The 22,282-nt window shown below is 49.7% G+C and overlaps 1 protein-coding gene across 1 annotated transcript; it reads left to right on the plus strand.

Moving 5' to 3' along the window:
• The first annotated feature begins 305 nt into the window (after window positions 1–305).
• On the plus strand, window positions 306–22,282 carry LOC139838144 (uncharacterized). The gene is made up of 3 exons (XM_071827506.1): window positions 306–702; window positions 940–1,409; window positions 22,277–22,282. The coding sequence occupies exons 1-3, from the start codon at window positions 306–308 to the stop codon at window positions 22,280–22,282; spliced, it is 873 nt and encodes a 290-aa protein (XP_071683607.1).

The raw sequence follows: 22,282 nt of genomic DNA on the forward strand, positions 1-22,282 counted from the left end.
GCCAGTCTCAAGACCAAGGCCGCCGAGACCCTTGCCCAGCTGGCGACGCTGGAGGATGCTGAGAAGGTGTGTTTTCTTTTCTTCTGCGATTTTCTTGTCCTGGTAGCCCTCCGAGACGTGGGTCGGCTGCCTGAAGCCGGCTCAGGTTTCGTCTAAACAACTGATTCTTTCAGACGGTTGAGGAGCGGCGCACCCTCTTGTACAACCAGGTGGTGACCAGCTACCACCGGGCCAAGATCGAGCGGGCCGCCCTGGCTCGTGAGCTGGAGGTCGTCAAGGGTGAGCTCTACGCTTCTTTCGACTTGATGTCTTATTTTCTTTTTAATCTTGGTTGGCTGATATTTCTTTCCGGCCTCCCCGCAGCTGAAGCCGCCAAAGTCCCGCAGCTGGAGTCGGATCTCCGAGCCGCTCGCGCGCAGTGCGCCGAGAGCGAGGAGGCGGGCCGATCCGCCGCCGGCAAGCTCAAGCTGGCTGAGCAGGAGCTGACACGGCTGCGCCTGCTGGAGAAGAACCACATCACCGAGCTCAACTCCCTCAGGACGGCGGAGAAGGAGAAGGTGGATGATCTGAGCCGGCGGCTGTCGGAGGTGGAGAAGCAGCGGCTTGCGCTGCAGGAGGAGGTCACTGCCAAGTCCACGGAGCTGACGGCTACCGCCAAGCGTTGGACCGACGATTTCAGCGCGCTTGATCGCGGCTTGGCGGGTGAGTGCATCTTTATGTTCCTTTCCTTTGCCGGCTTTCGGCTGTCGACTGCCGACTTTCGTTGGTAGCCGGCAGTAGAAACTTCTTATTTCTTCGCTACCCTCATCTTCGGGCTGGCGGCAGTCGGTTCTTGCCGGCTGCCGCCAGGCTTTTCCTTTTGGTTTAGGACTTCGAAAATTTGCATTTTTCAGCTTATTTCGGCTTTGATGGTTTCTGACTTGCTTCTTCTTCTTGCAGCGGCCTTCCCGGAGACGCAGGAGGCGGCTTTGGCAGCCGTTGGCGTCGCGCGCGATTCCAGGAGGCGGGAAACCGGCGAGGGCAGCTCGGAGTACTTCTCCATGGAGGACCATCTGGCGTCCATGGCTGCCCGCATCGAGCCCGTCACCAAGCTCGGCTGGGAGCTGCGGAAGGCGGCCGAAGAGCTGGTGCCCATGCTGTGGCCTGGGGAGGCGGCGCCGCAAGACATCTCCGGCCTCATCTCCTCGATGGAGCAGGCGCCGGACCGCTTCCTCGACTGGAAAGAGTCGGCCACGCGCGCCGGTGCCGATATGGCGCTGTCCTTCGTCCTCTCCTGGTACAACGAGGTGGACCTGGGGCAGCTTGAGTTCCGGCGAGCCGGCGTGGAGGACAAGCTCCCAGCCGACTTCAAGGCCGCCCGCCTTGCCCGAGCCAGCACCATCGCCGACTTCGTCGACAAGACGCTCTTCGTCGCGGACCCGAACCCTCCTCCATCCGATGGAGAATACCTGGATGATGAGGAGGCGGAAGGTGTGCCTGAGGACGACCCGGCCGCCAGCTCCACTGATGCCCCTCCGGCTTAGATTTCCTGCTTTTCAGTTGTTCTTTTGCAAGACAATTTATTAAATCCCCGGGATGCCGGGTGCAGATGTAAGACAATATTATCGCCTTTTAATTATGCCACACTTTAATGTGTTTGTTAACCAATTATGTGCCGAGTTGCTTTCTTTCGACTCGTTCGCTTTTTCCCATCCGCCCCACTCTTTGGCTGTGCCCTTGCCGGTCGTACGTCCGACTTGCGGTCCGTCGCCGGATCAAGAGCGGGCCGCTGGGTGAGGCCGATAGTATTTCAGTCGAACGAGCTGAATTTGGCAATCCGGCACTTATAGGAAAAGTTGCAAGTCAACTCGCTTTTACTCTTTCCCTTAGTCGTTTTTCGCGTGCCGGCTCCCTAGGCCTTACTCCCGCCAGCCGGACAGCCGGGTTGCGGTCTATAGCTGGTCGGAAGCCGGCTGTCGGAAACCGGATCACGTTACTGAGCCGACCGCGTGAGAGGGTTCAAGCCAATTGGCGAAACAAGGTAAAGTATGCGAAAAACTTGTCGGAAACGGCGCTCTTGGCGCAAGCTTTTTCATAACTCACAAAGGGGATACAAGGGATACATACATTCCTGCTCTCATGCGTAAAATGGGCGGAGTAACCTGACATTCCAGGGACGTTTAGTCTCCTCGTCAGCCTTGTCCGGCTTGTTTTTCTTAGCCTCTTGGGCATCTATGAGATAGTAGGAATCATTGCCTACTGCCTTGCTCACGATGAAGGGACCCTCCCATGGGGATGACAGTTTATGCTGTCCGGCTGTCCGCTGGATCAGCCGGAGCACTAGGTCTCCTTCTCGGAATGCTAAGGGCTGGACCTTCCGGCTGTGATAGCGTCGGAGGCTTTGCTGGTAGATGGTAGATCTAGACTCAGCCAGCAGCCGGGCCTCTTCGACCAGGTCGACTCCATCTTCGCGAGCTTCTTTGGCTTCGGCTTCTGTGTAGAGCTTGATCCTTGGCGCGTCGTGCTCGATATCGGTCGGCAGACGGCTTCGGCCCCGTATACGAGGAAAAATGGTGTGAAGCCGATCTGAGCGATTTGTCGTTGTGCGCAGGCTCCACAAAGACACCGGGCAATTCTTCAATCCAGCAGCCGGCTGCTCGCTCGAGCGGCTCCACCAGCCGGGGCCGGATGCCGGCTAGGACTAAGCCGTTAGCCTTTTCCACTTGTCCGTTGGACTCTGGGTGTGCCACAGAAGATAGGGCCATCCGGATTCCCATTTCCCCGCAATAGCGAGAGAAGATGCCTTGGGAGAAGTTGGTGCCGTTGTCGGTGATGATGGTGTGGGGGTAGCCGAATCTCACAATGATTTCCTTGAGGAATGTGACGGCTGTGGACCCGTCCAGTTTCTTGATTGGCTTGGCTTCGATCCACTTGGTGAATTTATCAATCATCACCAAGAGATGTGTCATGCCGCCTCGCGCTGTTCTGAATGGGCCCACCATATCCAAGCCCCATACGGCAAATGGCCATGTGATGGGGATGGTTTTCAAGGCGGAAGCCGGCTGGTGTCTTTGCTTTGCGAAGCGCTGACAGCCGTTGCACTTCTTCACCAAATCTTCTGCGTCTCTGAGCGCAGTCGGCCAGTAAAAGCCGTGCCGGAAGGCTTTGGCCACTATGGCTCTGGATGAGGCGTGATGTCCGCACTCTCCTTGATGGATTTCCCGTAGGAGTTCAATCCCTTCAGCCGGCTCGACGCACCGCTGGAACACCCCACTTACGCTGCGTTTGTACAGCTGGTGGTTGATGATGGTGTAGGCCTTGGCCCTTCTCTCAATCTGCCTGGCCTGGACTCTATCATCAGGCAGCACACCGTCGGTGAGGTAGGAGAGGAATTCTTGTGCCCATGAAGGTACGCATCTTATCTCGAATATGCTGACCAACAGGGCCTCCTGCGTGGGAGCTTCCGGATTCGACTGCATGGTCGCCGGGTCCGGCTTGCTAGCCGGCGGGTTCGGCTTGCTAGCCCCCGAGTTTGGCGATGAAGCCCCCGGGTTGGACTGAGAAGTCCCCGGGTTCGGCATGCTAGCCGGCGGGTTTGGCTTGTTAGCCCCCGACTTGGGCGATGAAGCCCCCGGGTTGGACTGAGCAGCCCCCGGGTCAGCCGGCACGAATATTGAATCCGAGTCCGGTGACGGTATGATGGACGGCTTCTTGAGAACCGCCAAGGCGACACCCGGCGGGATGGCTTGCCGGGTTGAGCCAATCTTGGATAAGGCATCAGCCGCCTCGTTGTTTGCTCGTGGCACGTCGTGGAATTCGCAGCCGTCGAAGAAGCCGGATAGCTGCTGGACATGGAAGCGGTACGAGGCCATATTGGCGTCCTTCGCGTCCCAGTCGCCAGATGCTTGCTGTATGACCAAGTCGGAGTCGCCGAAGCAAAGTATGCGACGCACGCCAATCTCCTTGGCCAGCTTCAGCCCATGAATGAGCGCTTCATATTCCGCCACATTGTTGGATGCGGCGAAGTGGATCTGCAGGACGTAGTCCAGCCGGTCTCCCTTGGGAGAGGTGATGACGATGCCGGCTCCCAAGCCGTTGCGCATCTTCGAGCCGTCGAAGTGCATCTTCCAATGTGTGGAATCCGGCACAGGCGGCAGGTACTGCATCTCAGCCCAGTCGACGAAGAAGTCCGCGAGGATCTGCGACTTGATGGCTGTGCGTGGCTCGTAGAGGATAGTGTGGGCGGCTAGCTCCAGGGCCCACTTGGCAACCCGGCCGTTGGCATCCTTGCTGCCGATGATTTCCGCCAAAGGCGCTGTGGCAACCACCCTGATGGGATGTTCTTGAAAGTAATGCTTGAGCTTCTTGGCCGCCATGTAGACGCCGTAGGTGACCTTCTCAGTAGTGGGGGTAGTTTTGCTTCGACTGGGAGAGCACTTCGCTGAGGTAATAGACTGGGCGCTGGACCAGCTTCTCTCTGTTTTCGGCTTCTTTGCGCTCCACCACCAGGACAACGCTAACCACTCGGTTGGTGGCTGCGATGTACAACAGCATCGGCTCCATTGAAGCCGGCGTTGCAAGGATTGGCGCGGTTGAGAGCGCGCGCTTTAAGTCACGGAAGGCTTCATCCGCCTGCGGTGACCAGACGAACTTGTCCGCCTTCTTCATTAGTTGGTACAGGGGCAGTGCCTTCTCTCCCAGCCGGCTGACGAAGCGACTCAAGGAGGCCAGGCAGCCAGCAAACTTCTGGACGTCCTTGAGGCACTGCGGCAGTTCCATCTTCTCCAGGGCACTGATCTTGTCCGGGTTGGCTTCAATCCCTCGCTGAGAGACGAGGTAGCCGAGGAGCTGGCCAGACGGTACGCCGAATGTGCACTTGGCCGGGTTGAGCTTCATCCGGAATCTTCTCAGATTGGTGAAGGTTTCTCTCAGGTCGTCAAGGAGGGTAGGCATCTCCTTGGTTTTTACAACGACATCATCCACATATGCGTGAACATTTCTGCCGATTTGATCCTGCAAACACTTTTGCATGCACCTTTGGTAGGTGGCGCCTGCATTTTTCAAGCCGAATGGCATAGTCGTGTAGTGATAAGCCCGTACGGGGTAATGAACGAAGTCTTTATTTGATCAGCCGGATTCAAAGGAATCTGGTGGTAGCCTGAATAGGCATCTAGGAAAGACAACAGTTCACAGCCGGCAGTCGAGTCTATAACTTGATCTATGCGCGGCAGGGGAAAGGGATCCTTTGGGCACGCCTTGTTCAGGCTGGTGTAGTCGATACACATGCGCCAGGAGCCGTTCTTCTTCAACACCAGGACCGGGTTCGCCAGCCAGTCCGGGTGCAGCACTTCCATGATGAAGCCGGCAGCTAGGAGCCGGGCGATTTCTTCACCGATGGCCTTCCTTCGTTCTTCGGCGAAGCGCCTGAGAGGCTGCTTCACCGGCTTGGCTTCAGGCCGGACGTGGAGGTGGTGCTCAGCCAACTCCCTCGGCACACCCGGCATGTCTCTTGGAGTCCATGCGAAGATGTCCCGATTCTCACGGAGGAAGCTGGTGAGCTCGCTTTCCTATTTCTTGTTCAAGCCGGCACCGATGGTGACGAACTTGCCCGGCTGCGCCGGGTCCAGCAGGATCTTCTTGGTGTGGTCGGCCGGCTGGAAGTGAGTCGTCCCAGCCGGGTTGCCTGCAGCCGGCATGTCTGTCTGCGCGGCTTTGGCGAGGGCAACGGCGTCGTGGATGAGCTGCTTCTCGGTGGCGATGACCAGCGTCTGGGCCATCTTGGAGCTCTGCGTGGCGCAGTCCATGGAGCGGCGATAGTCGCCGGCTACGGTGATGACCCCCTTGGGGCCAGGCAGCTTCATCTTCAGGTACCCATAGTGGGGCACCGCCATGAACTTGGTCAGGGCCGGCCTGCCCAGGAGCGCGTGGTAGGGACTCACGAGGTCCACCACCTCGAACTCGATTCTTTCGGTGCGGAAGTGATCCGGCTGCCCGAACATCACCTCCAGCGTGATCCGGCCGATCGGCTGGCAGCAATGGCCTGGCACGATGCCGTGGAAGACGGTGGGGGTGGGGCGCAACTCGGCCTCCTGGATGCCCAGCGGCGGGCGGTGTCGCGGTAGAGGATGTTGATGCTTGCTGCCGCCGTCGATGAGGACGCGCGAAAACGCACGCTGCGCCGGGTTGTGCCGATGGTGGGGTCGAGGACCATGGCGTAGCTGCCCGGCCGGCAGGACAGCCGGTGTGTCACGGCGATCGAAAGTGATGGCCTGCTCGACCAGGTTTAGGTACGGGGGACCGGCGGTATGACCGCGTTGACCTCGAGGGAACGGCGCTCTTGGCTCGTCCTGTCCTCGGGCTCGGAGGTGAAGATGATGTAGGTGGCGTCTTCGGCCAGATATCGGCCGCCATGGTGCACTTGGTTAGCCTCGTGGTGCTCGAGGTTGGCGTTCGCGCCGGCGGGCTGGCCACCGGCCCGCCGGCTGGTGGGGGCGGGGGGGGAGGCGGTAGAGGTTCACCGCTTGTCAGCCGCTTCATGAAGTGGCAGTCGCGGGTGGTGTGGTTGGAGGGGTTCTTGCCGCTGTGGTACTTGCACGGCGAGTCGAGCATTTGCTCAAAGGTGTACTTCGGCTTCCACTGCCGGTCTTGCTTCTGGCGGCGGCTGCCGCTGCCGCGTTGTCTGCCACGGCGGCTACGTGGGCGGAGCCGTACCGGCGGTCCGGCTGGTCGCTGTGACGCTTGCCGCGGTAGTTGTCCCGCCGGCTGCCATGCGAACCGCCCTCGGCCGGCTTGTGCTCAGCCGGCCTGTTGTTGTCCCGCCTTGCTGGAGCCGGTGAAATATCAGCCGGCGCCTTGCCGGCTTCCTCTGCCAGCGCGTACTTGTCGGCGATGGCCATCAAGGCGGCCATCGACTTGGGGTCACTGCGGCGCAACTTGTGCCACAGCATGGTGTTGGGCCGACAGCCTCCCATGAAGAAGCTGATGGCCTGGATCTCGTGCACGCCCTCGCAGGAGTTGCGCATCTCGCACCAACGCGTCGGTGTACGCGCGATCCGTCTCGTCGGGGGCCCTGCTTGCACATCTCGAGCTGCTGGGGCGACCCGGCCGGCGATAGGTGCCGGTGAAGTTGCTGATGAAGGCCGCTCAAGTCGAGCCAGCCGTTTATGCTGCCGGCTGGCAGGTTGTTGAGCCATGTGCGGGCGGAGCCGACCAGCATCAGGGGGGAGTAGCGCACGGCCCAGCGCTTGTTGCCTTTGGCGATGCCGACTGCGGTGGAGTAGTCCTGCAGCGGTCCTCCGGCTTGGCGGTGCCGTCGTACTTGGGGGTGTCGCGGGGGAGCGTGAAGCCTTCGAGCGTGGGCTCGTTGGCGATGCGGGGCCCGAAGCACTTTGGGCCGGCTGGAGCTTCTTCCTCCGCAATGCGGGATTCGACCAGCCGGTCGAGGCGATCTCGGGCGTCGGCGGGCTCGATGCGCGGACCCAGCCGGGAGTGTGCCGGCTGGCGCGCGCCGCTTGTTTCTGGAGCCGGCCGGTGATGACGGCGGGGTCCGGAGTCTTGCTCCTGGTTCCGGCTTGGAGGGGGCCGGCTGCGGCCGCTGCCGCTCGGCTGGTGGCTTGGCCGGCCCGAGCTGTGCGTGGCCCGGGAGTCATGGCGCCGGCTTGGTCCTGGGGAGGCGGACTCGGCCGTGTCCCTGGCGCCTTCCCTGTCGTTGCCTGCAGCTCCACGAGCGTGAGAAGCTCTGGGGGCATTGACATACCTGGGGTCGGCGATCTGCCTGTTGGCTGCGTTAAGCAGCTCAGTCACCCGCCTGGTCTGACGGCGTAACTCTTCGCCTTCAAGGCGGTTCAGCTCTTCTGCGGCGGCTTCTGCCGCGCGCATGTTCTTGTCGGGGGTGTTGTAGACGGGTAGCTCCGCGGACGGAGCCGGCGAAGGAGCGCCGTCGCGGGCGATCTCAGCGCCAAGGTCGCGGCCCCTGCGGCGGATGTGGCCAGCTCGGCTTGGCTCGTCGCCGCCTGGAGTGAGGCCGTGGGCGCGGTTGTACTCGCGCTGGGTGATCTCCATCCTGGCGCCAGCAGCAGCCAGTTCTTCGGTTTGCTTGAGGAGGATCTGGCGGTGCGCCTCCAAGTCCGCCTCGACGGCGGTGGGATCTCCGCCGAGCGTGAGCGGGGTGCTCGGTTTTGCCGGACTGCATCCAGCCGGGACGGTGGTGGTGGCGCTTTCGGGCCCGAGCCGGAGGCGTTGGGGTCGATGTTGCGCTCCAAGCCGGGGCCGCGGGTGCGCGGGTTCTTCTCGGGGAGCTCCTCGCCAGCCATCATGACTTGCACGACGGCGGGCTGGCGGGAGCGCTGCTGCCGGCTCGCGGAGGAGGGCTAGCGCAGCGCAGCACCCGCCGCGGGTAGCGCGCGGCGGTGCGACGGTGGCGGCGTAAACGTCGAAGCCGCCGAAGGAGATGACGCGGCCACCGGCTGGGAAGGGCCGGTCAGCGAAGCAGCCAGCGTTGTCGCTGACGCAGTTGAGGGAGCCGAATCTCCAGATCAAGCCTGAAGCGACTCGCTCGCCGGTGGTGATGGTGAGGCCCGTCCGGATGAAGACACCGGCCGAGGATGCTGAAGGCCCCACGGTGGGCGCCAAATGTCGTGGTATCGTCACGGCATATGCCATAGGGTGGCTAATCGAAGTGGTTCCTGAGGGATCTCACGGCGGTATCCGGAAGCGGGTATGGGCACGAGCGACACGGCGACGTACCCAGGTTCGAGGCCCTCCGGTGGAGGTAAAACCTCTACTCCTGCTATGAGTGTATATGATGATCACACAGTACAGTGGTGCTCCTAGAGCTGTGTCCGGCTGGCCCTGAGAGGCTAAGGAAGACGATGGTCTCTCTCACAGGGCAGCTCTGTAGGTAGGTGAAAGCAATAAATGATCGATCCCCTGCACGAGAGGGGGTAGTGCGGCTTATATAGGCACCGGCACTTTACATATAAGACCCTATAGTTTATCGGCCGGCTGGGCCGGCTTCGGCTTCCGCTCCTTCCCGAGGCGGTGACGTCAGGAGTGGTTGAGGCATCGTGGCCTGTCCCATCCGGCTGCCACGGTCAGCGGTATGGAGGAGGTGTCCCTGTCGCCGTCAGCCACTGTAGCCAGTACGGATCGTCGTAAGCCCTGACGGCCTGTCCATCGCGCGGCACTATTGTTCCACAGTGCCCCGCGCTTTACGGAAGATGGAGTCAGCGTGGACTTTAGGAACCCGGATCACCAACCCGGTTCCTTCCAGTGCAAGACTCGCCAGCCTCGAGTCGGTCTGAGGTACAAACCCCAGTCGGATATGGCTTGTAGAAGCCGGCCCAGCTACAGCATTGGTGGCCGCAGCCAGGCCGACTAGGACCTAGAGCCAACCGGCTTCCGGACCAGCCGGCCACGGCGACAGCCGGCTGCTCCTCAGCCGGCCTTGCCGCGAGCCGGCCAGTGGCCAGCCGGCTGCTCCGCGTCCATTGCCCTATCCGGGGTCTTCCCCCCGACACTTTGCAACTCATGGTAAATCTCCCTTACTTCAAACAAGATGAGCATGCATAGTAATTCACATGATATTCAACAAAAGCATATTGATGGTGTTCCCCATGACAACATGGTTGTCACACAACAAGCAACTTATAAGAACTAAAAATGCATAGGACATAATATTTACCACAATATTTTTTTAGACTACTTTCCCATGAGCTATCAATTACACAAAACAGGTGATAATTTTTGAAGCTTTAAAGGTAGCACACAAGCAATTTACTTTAGAGTGGCGGTGAAATACCACATATAGGTAGATATGATGGACACAATTGGCAACTTTGGTTTTTGGTGGTTGGATGCACGAGTAGAGCTCATACTCAGTACTGGAAGCGACCAACTAAGAGAGAAATAATGGCCATAATCATGCATAGCGACAAAACATTATCAATCAAAGCATAAAGTGAGATTACAAGTCAAAAATAAATGATCATAGAGGCTTTAGTTGACTAGTTATAGTCATAATATGGTGTAAGCACGCGCCAAGTGAACCCAACAAAGCATCAAAGAAAAATACCACAATATCATGCTTTTTAGAAACAACACATGATTCTTTCAATAACACATTATGCACTCTCAACCATTTGAAACAAGTCATGCTATACAGCAAGTGACTCTCTCTCAGAAGACGGGAAAGATTACCGAGTTACTCTACGTATTGCTTGACGTAAGACCAATAGTGGATTTGTTTCTGTCTTTTGTTGAATCTTTTTCACGGCTCGATAGAGAATTTGATAAGCAAATGATTTTTTCTATCTTTCATAGTACGGTTAGCCACCATGTTAACTAATCGATTACGAAAAATAGGAAAACAATAAATACTAAGCATATGACAAGAATAACATCCAACATGATTTGTCAAAGTCGATGCCACAGTCTAGACAAGCTTCCTTTTGCATCACTATAGTCATGAAATATTTTACTCGTATCCAACTTTTGAAAATCATCTGTTGCTTATCTCGAAACATGGTCAACTAACGAAAGTTAGATAATAACCTGAGGCATATTCATAAAAAGTTACAACTAACAATTCCGCTCTAGCTATTTTTACGAATTTTTATGGTAATAGCACATAATCTGTTTTCAGGATAGCAACTTCCCCAAACCTTACTTTCTTCCTATTAAAGGCTATTCTTGGCACAAAAATGAAATAAAAATGATAATAAGAGATTATTACAGAGGTAATAACTTCCAAGACTCAACAAAAGAAAAATTGCAGTAAATAAACATGGGTTATCTCCCGAGAGTGCTTTTCTTTAACGCCTTTCAGCTAGACGCAGAAAAAATGCGAGCATTAAGTATTATCAAGCGAAGAAGCATCAAGAAGCAAACTCAAAACACATTTAAGTCTAACCAACTTCCTATGAATATGAATCTTGTACACAAATAAATTCTCAAAGAACAAATTCACAAGCATAAGAAGACAAAACAAGAGTAACTTAAAAACTTTCAGCATATAGAGAGGTGTTTTAGTACCATTAAAACTTCTACAATCATATCCTCCTCTCTCATAATAGTTTTCAGTAGAATCATGAATAAACTCAATAATATAACTATCACATAAAACATTCTTATCATGAGCCACATGAATAAAATAATTATTACCCTCCACATAAGCATAGTCATTCTTATTAATTGTAGTGGGAGCAAATTCAACAAAATAGCTATCGTTATTATTATCATCACCATAATCATCAGATATAGGAGACATATTATAATCATAATTAATTTTCTCCTCAATAGTACGTGCTGAAAATATCATATTTATCATTATAATCATCATAGCAAATTTTCTCCTCTAAAGCGGGGGAAGTAAAAAGATCATTTTCCAGAAATCTAGCTTCCCCAAGCTTAGACTTTTTCATAGTATTAGCAATAATGGTGTTCAAAAAGTTCGTACTAATAACATTGCTATTAACATGCAAATAAAGTTCCATAGGTTTTTTAATTTTCTCTTCAAACACTTCATGTCCTAACTCAAGATAAATACTATAGAGCTCTCTAATTTTGTTGTTGTTTTCCATTAAGCCTAACCAGTGAAAATAAAAACAAGAAACATCAACAGGGAAAGTGAGCATGAAATAAACTAAGCAACTGAAATAACAGCTACAATAGAAACTAATTTTTTTGTGTTTTTGATATAAAGACAACTATAAAAATAAACTAATTTTTTTGTATTTTTGATATAATGAAAGCAAACAAAGCAAAATAAAGTAAACTAAGATAACTATAACAAAGTAAAGAGATAGGAGATGAGAGACTCCCCTTGCAGAAATCCTCTTTCTCCCCGGCAACGGCGCCAGAAAACAGCTTGATAGCGTGTGCTCGTCGTACGCAGACACGCTGTTGGGGAACCCGAAAAGGAAGGTGTGATGAGCACAGGAGCAAGTTTTCCCTTAGTACGAAATCAAGATTTAATCGACTAGTAGGAGAAATGCGTGACTTCTGAAGGTGTTGTTGGCTGACTAGTGGAATGGCGCACTACCGGCGTCAGCAACAACGTGGAACCTGCACACAACACAATCAAAGTACTTTGCCCCAACTTACAGTGAGGTTGTCAATCTCATCGGTTTGCTGAACACAAAGGATTATACGTATCGAATAGAATGAGATGTTTGTAGAAAGTAAACAGAACAGGTTTGCAGTTGAATTTATCGGTAAAGGAAATAGGACCAGGGTCCACAGTTCACTTGAGGTGTCTCCCCATAAAGAAATTGCATGTTGGGTGAACAAATTGCAGCTGGGTAATTGACATACTATAGACCAGACATGACAAGATGATTACTATGAGATTTGGTGTTGGGCATTGCAACATAATATATAGACCGTAATCCAACTGCGTCTATGACTAATAATCCACATTTAGGTTATCATCCGAACCCCTTTCAGTATTAAGTTGCAAGCAACAGAATATCGCATTAAGCAATGTGTGTAAAGTAAACAATAGAATTACCCTCAGATAAAATAATTTTGTTTTCTCCCTAGTAGCAACAACACATCTACAATCTTAGAATTTATAAAGTCACTCTCCCAGAAAACTAGAGGCATGAACCTACTATCGAGCATAAATACCCCTTTTGGAGTCAGAAGTGTCCACTTGGCCAGAGTTTCTACTAGCAACAGAGAGCATGCACGATCACAAATAACATATGACATGAATATATAATCAATCTCAACATAGTATTTAATATTCATCGGATCCCAGCAAACCAAACATATAGGATTACATAACCATGATCTTGATCATGTAGGGCAGCTCACAAGATCGATACATGAAGCACAAGGTGGAGAAAACAACCATCTAGTTACTGCAATGGACCCATAGTCTAGGGATGAACTACTCACGCATCATTTCGGAGGCGAGCATGGCGATGTAGATGCCTCCGGCGATGATTTCCCCGTCCGGCAGGGTGCCGGGAAGAGCTTCAAAACCCCCGAGAAGGGTTCTGCGATGGCGGCCGCGACAGAACTTTTCATGGATGGAGGCTCGGTGTATCCAGGGTTTTCCCGAGAAGAAGTATAAATAGGCGGAGGATTTTGGTCGCTGGGGCGCCTAGTGGGCCCGGACCACCCCTAGGCACGGGCTATGTCTAGGCCGTGCCTAGGGTAGGTCTGGCCGACCTGCTACGCCTCTTCGACCCCCCTCTGGACTTCGTCTTCGATTCGGTAAAATATTGACTTCGGATTTTGTTTCGCCAAATTCGGAGAATATCTCCTATACAACTTTTCTGAAATACAAAAACAGCAGAAAACAAGGAACTGATACTGTGGCATCTTGTTAATAGGTTAGTGCCAGAAATCATGTAAAAGTGCAACGAAGTGTAAACAAAACATATATGAATTGGTGTAAAACAAGCATGGAGCATCAAAAATTGTAGATACGTTTGAGACGTATCATGGTATTGGACATGGTGTCCGTGGTCGTGGTGTTTTCTCCATCGGAGTCCGCCGTGTTCCTCGACAACCGCAAGATGATGGGTTGGATAAGCCAAAATTCTCAATACCCAGATTTCAAGGTGGTCCTGATGTTGAAGAATATCTCATATGGGAGCTCAAAATTGATAAGTTGTGGTGCCTACATGATTATACTGAAGATAGGAAGATCAAGCTTGCTTCCTCATAATTTGATGGCTATGCATTGCGTTGGTGGGATGGAATTACTCGTGCCCACGAAGAAGATGGAGAGCTGCCAATTATTACATGGTGCACAATGAAGGAGGTTATGTGAGCTCGTTTTGTTCCCACCAATTATTTTCAATCAATATATGATAAGTTGACCCTCTTGAGACAAGGTGTTATGACGGTTGATGACTATTACATGGATATGAGATGCTTATGCAGCCTGCCCGTGTCCGTGAGTCCCTTGAGATGACAATGCAGCGTTTTCTCCATCATCTGAAATATACCATCAAGGGTATTGTTCGTCATCACCGCTATGATACTCTGAATGAGCTACTACATCATGCAAGAGAAGCTGAATCACAATTGGCTGAAGAGGCGCAAATCAAAGGCCATGCTACGAGTGCTGGGCGCTATACACCTTGGGCGCCACCCTCTACGGCGCCGATGCCATCTTCGCGCCCCACAAATTTTTCTACTTCTTCTAGAGGGCCGATCTCCAATGTGTCCAACACAAAGAATCCCGCACCTGTAGTAAGTGGAACTAGTTCTAACATATCTACGGCACGCAACCGCGATATGGCTTGGCATACATGTGGTGGCAAGGGTCACTTCAAGAGAGATTGTCCTAGCCGCAAGGTCATGATTATTAATGAGGACAATGAGTATGAGACTTGAGATGATGTTGATCCAGATGCTCCAGAAGATGATGATTATGACAGTGATGGTGTAGATGCTTTTCCGTCTGAAGCTCGCACTGTTGTTGTGTCACAGCTTGCTCTTAATGTGCAGCCGAGTGCATCTACTCAACGCTGCAATTTGTCCCAAACAAAGGCACTAGTTGGTCCCGATAAAGGTTGTAAGGTCATTATTAAACTGAAGTATTTACCGCACCCACATCCATATACTATATTCAGTGGTTAAGCGACAATGGTGAGATGAAGGTAAACCACATGGTGCATGTTAATTTTGAGATAGGGCCATACAAAGATTCCATTGATTTTGATGTGGTTCCTATGACGGTGTGTCATCTACTATTGGGTCGACCATGGCTCTATGACCATTATGTGCAACACAATGGCCGCGCCAATACATATCACTTGGAATTCAAGGGCAAGAAAATCACCATGCGGCCTATGTCACCACATCAAATTACCAATGAATCTCATCAGAAAACTAAAGTAAACTTGGAGGATGCATCCATAGCTAGGCGAGACAATTGTAATGCCGTGAGTGCTATAACGAAAAGTGAGAGAGTGAATTCCTTAGTCTTATTAGCCACCAAAGAGGATATGAGAGAATTTAGTGAGGATCCTACAACCATGCCTCGTGTGCTCATGTCCAAGGGCGAGGTTTTAGTTTCTAACAACATGACCCCTATTTCTCTAGGTGTTTCTCATGTTTTGCAAGAATTCAGCGACATGTTTCTGGAGGAGGTACCCGCAGGATTGCCACCATTGCGTGGTATTGAGCATCAAATTGTTTTGATCCCCGACGCCTCACTGCCCAATAGGGCGCCATACAGGACGAACCCTGAAGAGATGAGGGAAATACTAAAACAAGTGCAAGCGCTACTCGCCAAAGGTTATATTCGCATAAGGCTAAGTTCTTGTGATGTTCCTATTATTTTAGTTTGTAAGAAAGATGGTACATGGCGTATGTGTGTTGATTATAGAGCGATAAACAACATTACTATTCGATATCTTCATCTTATTTCCCGTTTAGAGGATATGCTAGATGAATTGAGTGGTGCTAGTGTTTTCTCTTTGATTGATTTACGTAGTGGTTATCATCAAATTAGGATGAAACATGGGGTGAATGGAAAATAGCCTTTAAAACAAAATTTGGTTTATATGAGTGGTTAGTGATGCCTTTTGGTTTAACTAATGCACCTAGTACTTTCATGAGATTGATGAACCATGTTTTGCGTGATTTTATTGGCAAGTTTGTGCTTGTGTACTTTGATGACATATTAATTTACAGCCGCAATGAATCTGGTCATACTATGCATATTCGACATGTTTTGCAAGTGTTGCATGATAATCAACTTTATGGTAATCTTGAGAAGTGCACATTTTGCAAAGATAAGGTCATATTTCTGGGTTATGTTGTCTCTAAACATGGAGTAGAGGTAGATTCATCTAAAATTGGAGCAATTCAAAATTGTCCTACTCCCATGAATGTGAGTCAAGTAAGAAGTTTTCATGGTCTTGCTGGGTTTTATAGATGTTTTGTGCCCAATTTTAGTACTATTGCTGCACCTTTGAATGAATTGACTAAAAATGGTGTTGCATTTGAGTGAGGCGCAGCCCAAGATCATGCTTTTGATGAACTGAAACGTTTGTTAACTTCTGCACCATTGCTTGCACTTCCTGATTTCAATAAGCAATTTGAGATTGAATATGATGCTAGTGGTATTGAAATTGGTGGTGTGTTGATGCAAGAGGGTCGCCCAATTGCATATTTTTCTGGGAAACTTTCTGGTGCTAAGTTGAACTATCCTATATATGATAAAGAATTATATGCTTTAATTAGAGTTCTTGAGGTTCGGCAACATTATTTGTGGCCCAAAGAATATAGCATACATTCTGATCATGAAGCTTTAAAATATCTGAGAGCTCAATCTAATTTGCATAGGCGTCTTGCTAAGTGGGTTGAGTTCATTGAGTCTTTTCCATACATTATTAAGCATAAGAAGGAAAAATATAATATTGTTGCTGATGCTCTATCTAGGTAAAATATGTTATTAACTCAACTTGATGTTAAAATTCCTGAATTGGAGATTCTATGTGATTTGTATGCTACTGATCATGATTTTGTTGAACCATATCGCTTGTGTGCTATTGGTAAAGCATGGGAAAAATATCACATACATGATGGGTTTTTGTTTAGAGCTAACAAACTATGTGTTCCAGAATCGTCTATGCGTTTGCTCTTATTGCAGGAATCACATGCTGGAGGTTTGATGGGTCACTTTGGACGTGAGAAGACGCTACTCATGCTGGCTGATCACTTCTATTGGCCAAAGATGAGGCGGGATGTGGACAGGGAGATTGTACGTCTATATGGAGTCCCGAAGACTATTGTTTATGATCATGATGTCAAGTTTATGAGCTACTTCTGGAAGACACTTTGGGGAAAGCTAGGGATGAAGCTACTTTTCAGCACTACTTGTCATCCCCAAACTGATGGTCAAACTGAGGTGGTGAATATAAAATTGTCATAACTGTTGAGATCCATGATCAAGAAGAACTTGCGAGTGTGGGAAGATTGTTTGCCGCATGTGGAGTTTGCTTATAACAGGGCGGTACATTCTACTACACAGTTGTGTCCGTTTGAGGTGGCATATGGTTTCAAACCCATTACTCCACTTAACTTTTTGCCTCTACCCATACATGAGAGAGTCAATATGGAGGCATCAAAGAAGGCAGATTTTGTACGGAAAATACATGAGAAGATTAAAGAGTTGATTGAGAAGAAAGGCAAGAACAATGATGCAAGAGTTAACAAGAAGCGCAAGGAGATGTTCTTCAAGCCTGGTGATATGGTCTAGGTTCATTTTCGCAAGGACAGGTTCCCCAAGCTACGAAAGTCCAAGTTGCTTCCTCGTGGTGCTGGTCCTTACAAAGTGCTTGCCAAGATCAATGACAATGCATATGCTATAGATCTTCCAATTGATGAGTTTGGTGTGAGTAATTCTTTCATTGTTGCTGATTTGACACCATATGACGGAGAAGACCTTGGAGCGTTGAGGTCGACGCCTTTTGAAGGGGAGGAGATGATGAGGACATCCCTAACGAACTACTACCTCCGTCATTGCAAGATGAAGACGATGTTGATGTGAAGCTCAAGTCCAATGAAGTTAGGATTGGACCCATTACAAGGGCTCGTGCGAAGCTACTAAAACAACAGGTGAATTCGCTCTTAAATGATACTTTGATCGATGAGAACTTTATACTGCCTAAATCTTTTCACTTATGTATGACGATGTATGAAGATGGAGCAAGCATCGCACGAGGAGGAGAGGAGCAGTTGTACATGGTGTTGGATGTGAAGACATCCCATGGATGCGCGAGATGAGAGGGAGGCATGCGCGAAGGAGGGAGAAGGAGACGTCAATACCGACGCCACGTCTGGATGGCTCGGCGCCACGCCCGGCGCCCCCGGCCCCTGCACCGGATGGCTGGGTCTTGACCGAACCGTAGACTAGTGCACGGCCGGGCCGATCCAGGACTGATGGCGCGCCCGCCGGTGGCCACCCGGTACCTGGCTCGGTCCCTGCTTTCCCGCCCGGCGCCTGGCCCGGTCCCGCTGGACCATATATCGGCCGAGTCTGAAACAACCTCGACTGAATCCCGAACTGGGTCGGTTTGTATCACCTATTTTCGACTCCTGGTCGTCCTGAACCCCTATATAAGTGCCCAGGACGCCCCCAAATTAGGTTTAAACCACGTTTAAGATAAACCCTAGTTCATAGTTGATTGCTACGCAACTCTATTGAATTATATACACCAATTCGCATCGATCTGGTGTTTTGCTAGTGAAAGTTTGTGTGATCTATCGTTCCACTCGGAATTGGGAGATTGCAATTTACCGCTTCGTGGTCGGCGGCTACGTGCGCGAGTATGTGGAGTTGCGAATATCATGCAGGGTTTAGAGTTGTTGCAGTGACGACATGAATCAATAGAGAGGCTTCGTCGGTGTCATACAAGTTATCATCCACTTATCATCGATTTCATCCGATGTGTTCATCGCATGTTCATCACCATCCACCTCACTTATTGATGGCGTGTACACGTCGTATGTAGACACATTGTTGGGGAACCCCAAGAGGAAGGTGTGATGACCACAGTAGAAAGTTTTCCCTCAGTATGAAACCAAGGTTTTATCGACCAGTAGGAGAAAGGCGTGACTTCTAAAGGTGTTGCTGGCTGACTAGTGGTAGGGTGCACTACCGACGTCAGCAACAACGAGGAACCCGCACACAACACAACCAAAGTACTTTGCCCCAATTTATAGTGAGGTTGTCAATGGTTTGCTGAACACAAAGGATTAGATGTATCAAATGTAAGGAGATGTTTGCAGAAAGTAAACAGAACAGGATTGCAATTGAATTTATCAGTAAAGGAAATAGGACCGGGGTCCACAGTTCACTAGATGTGTCTCTCCATAAAGAAATGGCATCTTGGATGAACAAATTACAGCTGGGCAATTGACATAATATCGACCATACATGACAAGATGATTATTATGATATTTTGTATTGGGCATTACAACATACTACATAGACCATAATCCAACTGCGTCTATGACTAATAATCCACCTTCAGGTTAGCGTCCGCACCCCTTCCAGTATAAAGTTGCAAGCAACAGACTATCGCATTAAGCAATGTGTGTAAAGTAAACAATATAATTACCCTTGGATAAAACATTGTTGTTTTCTCCCTAGTAGCAACAACACATCTATAGAAGTAATAAAGTCACTCTCCCAGGAAAACTAGACGCATGAACGTACTATCGAACAAAAATACCCACTCTCAGAGTCACAAGTGTCCACTTGGCCAGAGTTTCTACTAGCAACGGAGAGCATGCAAGATCACAAATAACATATGACATGAATATATAATCAATCTCAACATAGTACTCAACATTCATCGGATCCCAGCAAACCAAACATAGAGGATTACATAAAGATGATCTTGATCATGTAGGGAAGCTCACAAGATCGATACATGAAGCAAAAGGTGGAGAAGACAACAATCTAGCTACTGCTATGGACCCATAGTCCAGGGATGAACTACTCACACATCACTTTGGAGGCGGGCATGGCGATGTAGATGCATCCGGCGTTGATTTCCCCCTCAGGCAGGGTGCAGGGAAGAGCTTCAGAACACCTTGAGATGGATTCTGCGATGGCGGACGCGATGGAACATTTCGTGGACGGAGGCTCGGGTATACAGGGTTTTACCGAGAAGATGTATAAATAGGCGGATGATTGAGGTCGGTTGGGCGCCTGGTGGGCCCATACCACCCCTAGGCACGGGCCAGGTCTAGGACACGCCTAGGGTAGGTCTGGCCGACCTGCTGCGTCTCGTTGACACCGTCTGGACTTCGTCTTCGTTTCGGGTTAATATTGACTTCGACTTTTGTTTCGTCCAATCCCGAGAATATTTCATGTACAACTTTTCAGAAATACAAAAACAGCAGAAAACGGGGAACTGACACTATGGCATCTTGTTAATAGGTTAGTGCCGGAAATCTTGTAAAAGCGCAACGAAGTTTAAACAAAACATATATGAATTGGTGTAAAACAAGCATGAAGCATCAAAAAATATAGATACGTTTGAGACGTATCAGCATCCTCAAGCTTAACTCCTGCTCGTCCTCGATTAGGTAAGTTATAACAAAATAATTTTTGAGGTGGTATGGAGCCAACACAATCTTGATCAAGCATGTAAAGCATTGTGAGCTGGGATCTAAGTACTCTAACATAGGCATGATAGATATAATGCAATAGAACTTAGCAACTATGCTATAACATGAAGAGTAACTCAAACAAAGGATCATGAATAATAGTGCATTGAAAACAACTGTGTGTTTATAAGCATAGAGTAAACATAATAAAGTAGTACTCAACATGTTCTTATGGAATAGCAAAACATAAATGCAAGGACACCTTCAAAATTCAGAGGGTGACTAGATACAAATAATTTAAGAGCAAGCAATAGCACAATCATGAATCAATCAATAATAATTTTGGGACTATGCACATTGCACTAGGAATGACAACTATGCTCTCTTAATTGGTGCGTAAAATAGAAGATGAAGACTCAACATGAAAGTAAAATAAAGGCGCTTCGCAGAGGGAAGCAGGGATTACCCATGTGCTAGAGCTTTTTATTTTGAAAGCAATAGGAGTGTTGAAAATATTTATTTTGAGAGGTGTGATATGTCTCCGACGTATCGATAATTTCTTATGTTCCATGCCACATTATTGATGATATCTACATGTTTTATGCATACTTTATGTCATATTTATGCATTTTCCGGAACTAAGCTATTGACGAGATGCCGAAGTGCCAGTTCCTGTTTTCTGCTGTTTTTGGTTTCAGAAATCCTAGTAAGGAAATATTCTCGGAATTGGACGAAATCAACGCCCAGAGTCTTAGGATTGCATGAAGCTTCCAGAACTCCCGAGAGCCGCCAGAGAGGGGCCACAGGGGGCCCACACATGGTGGCGGCGCGGCCCAGGGGGGGCGCGCCGCCCTAGTGTCTGGTGGCCCCAGACCCCTTCTGACGCCGCCTCTTCGCCTATAAGAAGCCCCTGACCTAAGTCTTCGATACGGAAAAAGCCACGGTACGAGAAACCATCCAGAGCCGCCGCCATCGCGAAGCCAAGATCTGGGGGACATGAGTCTCTGTTCCGGCATGCCGCCGGGACGGGGAAGTGCCCCCGGAAGGCTTCTCCATCGACATCACCACCATCTTCATCAACGCTGCTGTCTCCCATGAGGACAGAGTAGTTCTCCATCGAGGCTAAGGGGCTATACCGGTAGCTATGTGGTTAATCTCTCTCCTATGTACTTCAATACAATGATCTCATGAGCTGCCTTACATGATTGAGATTCATATGAGTTTTGTATCACTATTCATCTATGTGCTACTCTAGTGATGTTATTAAAGTAGTCTATTCCTCCTCCATGATGTAATGTTGACAGTGTGTGCATCATGAAGTACTTGGTATATGCTATGATTGTGATCTCTTGTAGATTATGAAGTTAACTATTACTATGATGGTATTGATGTGATCTATTCCTCCTTTCATAGTGTGATGGTAACAGTGTGCATGCTATGTTAGTACTTGGTATAGTTGTGTTGATCTATCATGCACTCTAAGGTTATTTAAATATGAATATCGAATATTGTGGAGCTTGTTAACTCCGGCATTGAGGGTTCGTGTAATCCTACACAATTAGTGGTGTTCATCATCCAACAAGAGAGTGTAGAGTATAGCATTTATCTATTTATTCTGTTATGTGATCAATGTTGAGAGTGTCCACTAGTGAAAGTATAATCCCTAGGCCTTGTTTCCAAATACTGAAATCATCGCTTGTTTACTGTTCTACTGCATCTGTACTGTCCGCAATATTACCACCATCAACCACACGCCAGTCCTGGACAGCAAAGCACTTTTCTGGCGCCGTTACTACTGCTCATACTTATTCATACCACCTGTATTTCACTATCTCTTCGCCGAACTAGTGCACCTATTAGGTGTGTTGGGGACACAAGAGACTTCTTGCTTTGTGGTTGCAGGGTTGCATGAGAGGGATATCTTTGACCTCTTCCTCCCTGAGTTTGATAAACCTCGGGTGATCCACTTAAGGGAAACTTGCTGCTGTTCTACAAACCTCTGCTCTTGGAGGCCCAACACTGTCTACAAGAATAGAAGCACCCGTAGACATCAAGCACTTTTCTGGCGCCGTTGCCGGGGAGGAAAGGTAAAAGGTACTCACACTCCGGATCTCGGCAACTAAGCTATTTTCCACCGTTGTAAGTACTCGAAGCTATTTCCTTTAGATCCTGCAATTGCATATTTTTGTTTCTTGTTTACACTTGTCAGGCATAA

The sequence above is a fragment of the Lolium perenne genome, chromosome 3 (assembly GCF_019359855.2).
Source record: "Lolium perenne isolate Kyuss_39 chromosome 3, Kyuss_2.0, whole genome shotgun sequence".
NCBI lineage: Eukaryota > Viridiplantae > Streptophyta > Magnoliopsida > Poales > Poaceae > Lolium > Lolium perenne.

Excerpts from the sequence above, each read along its gene's own strand:
- LOC139838144 (XM_071827506.1), top strand. The coding sequence starts at position 306 with ATGTCTTATTTTCTTTTTAATCTTGGTTGGCTGATATTTCTTTCCGGC. Across the intron at positions 703-939 it reads GCTTGATCGCGGCTTGGCGG|CGGCCTTCCCGGAGACGCAG; the intron begins GTGAGTGCATCT and ends TTCTTCTTGCAG.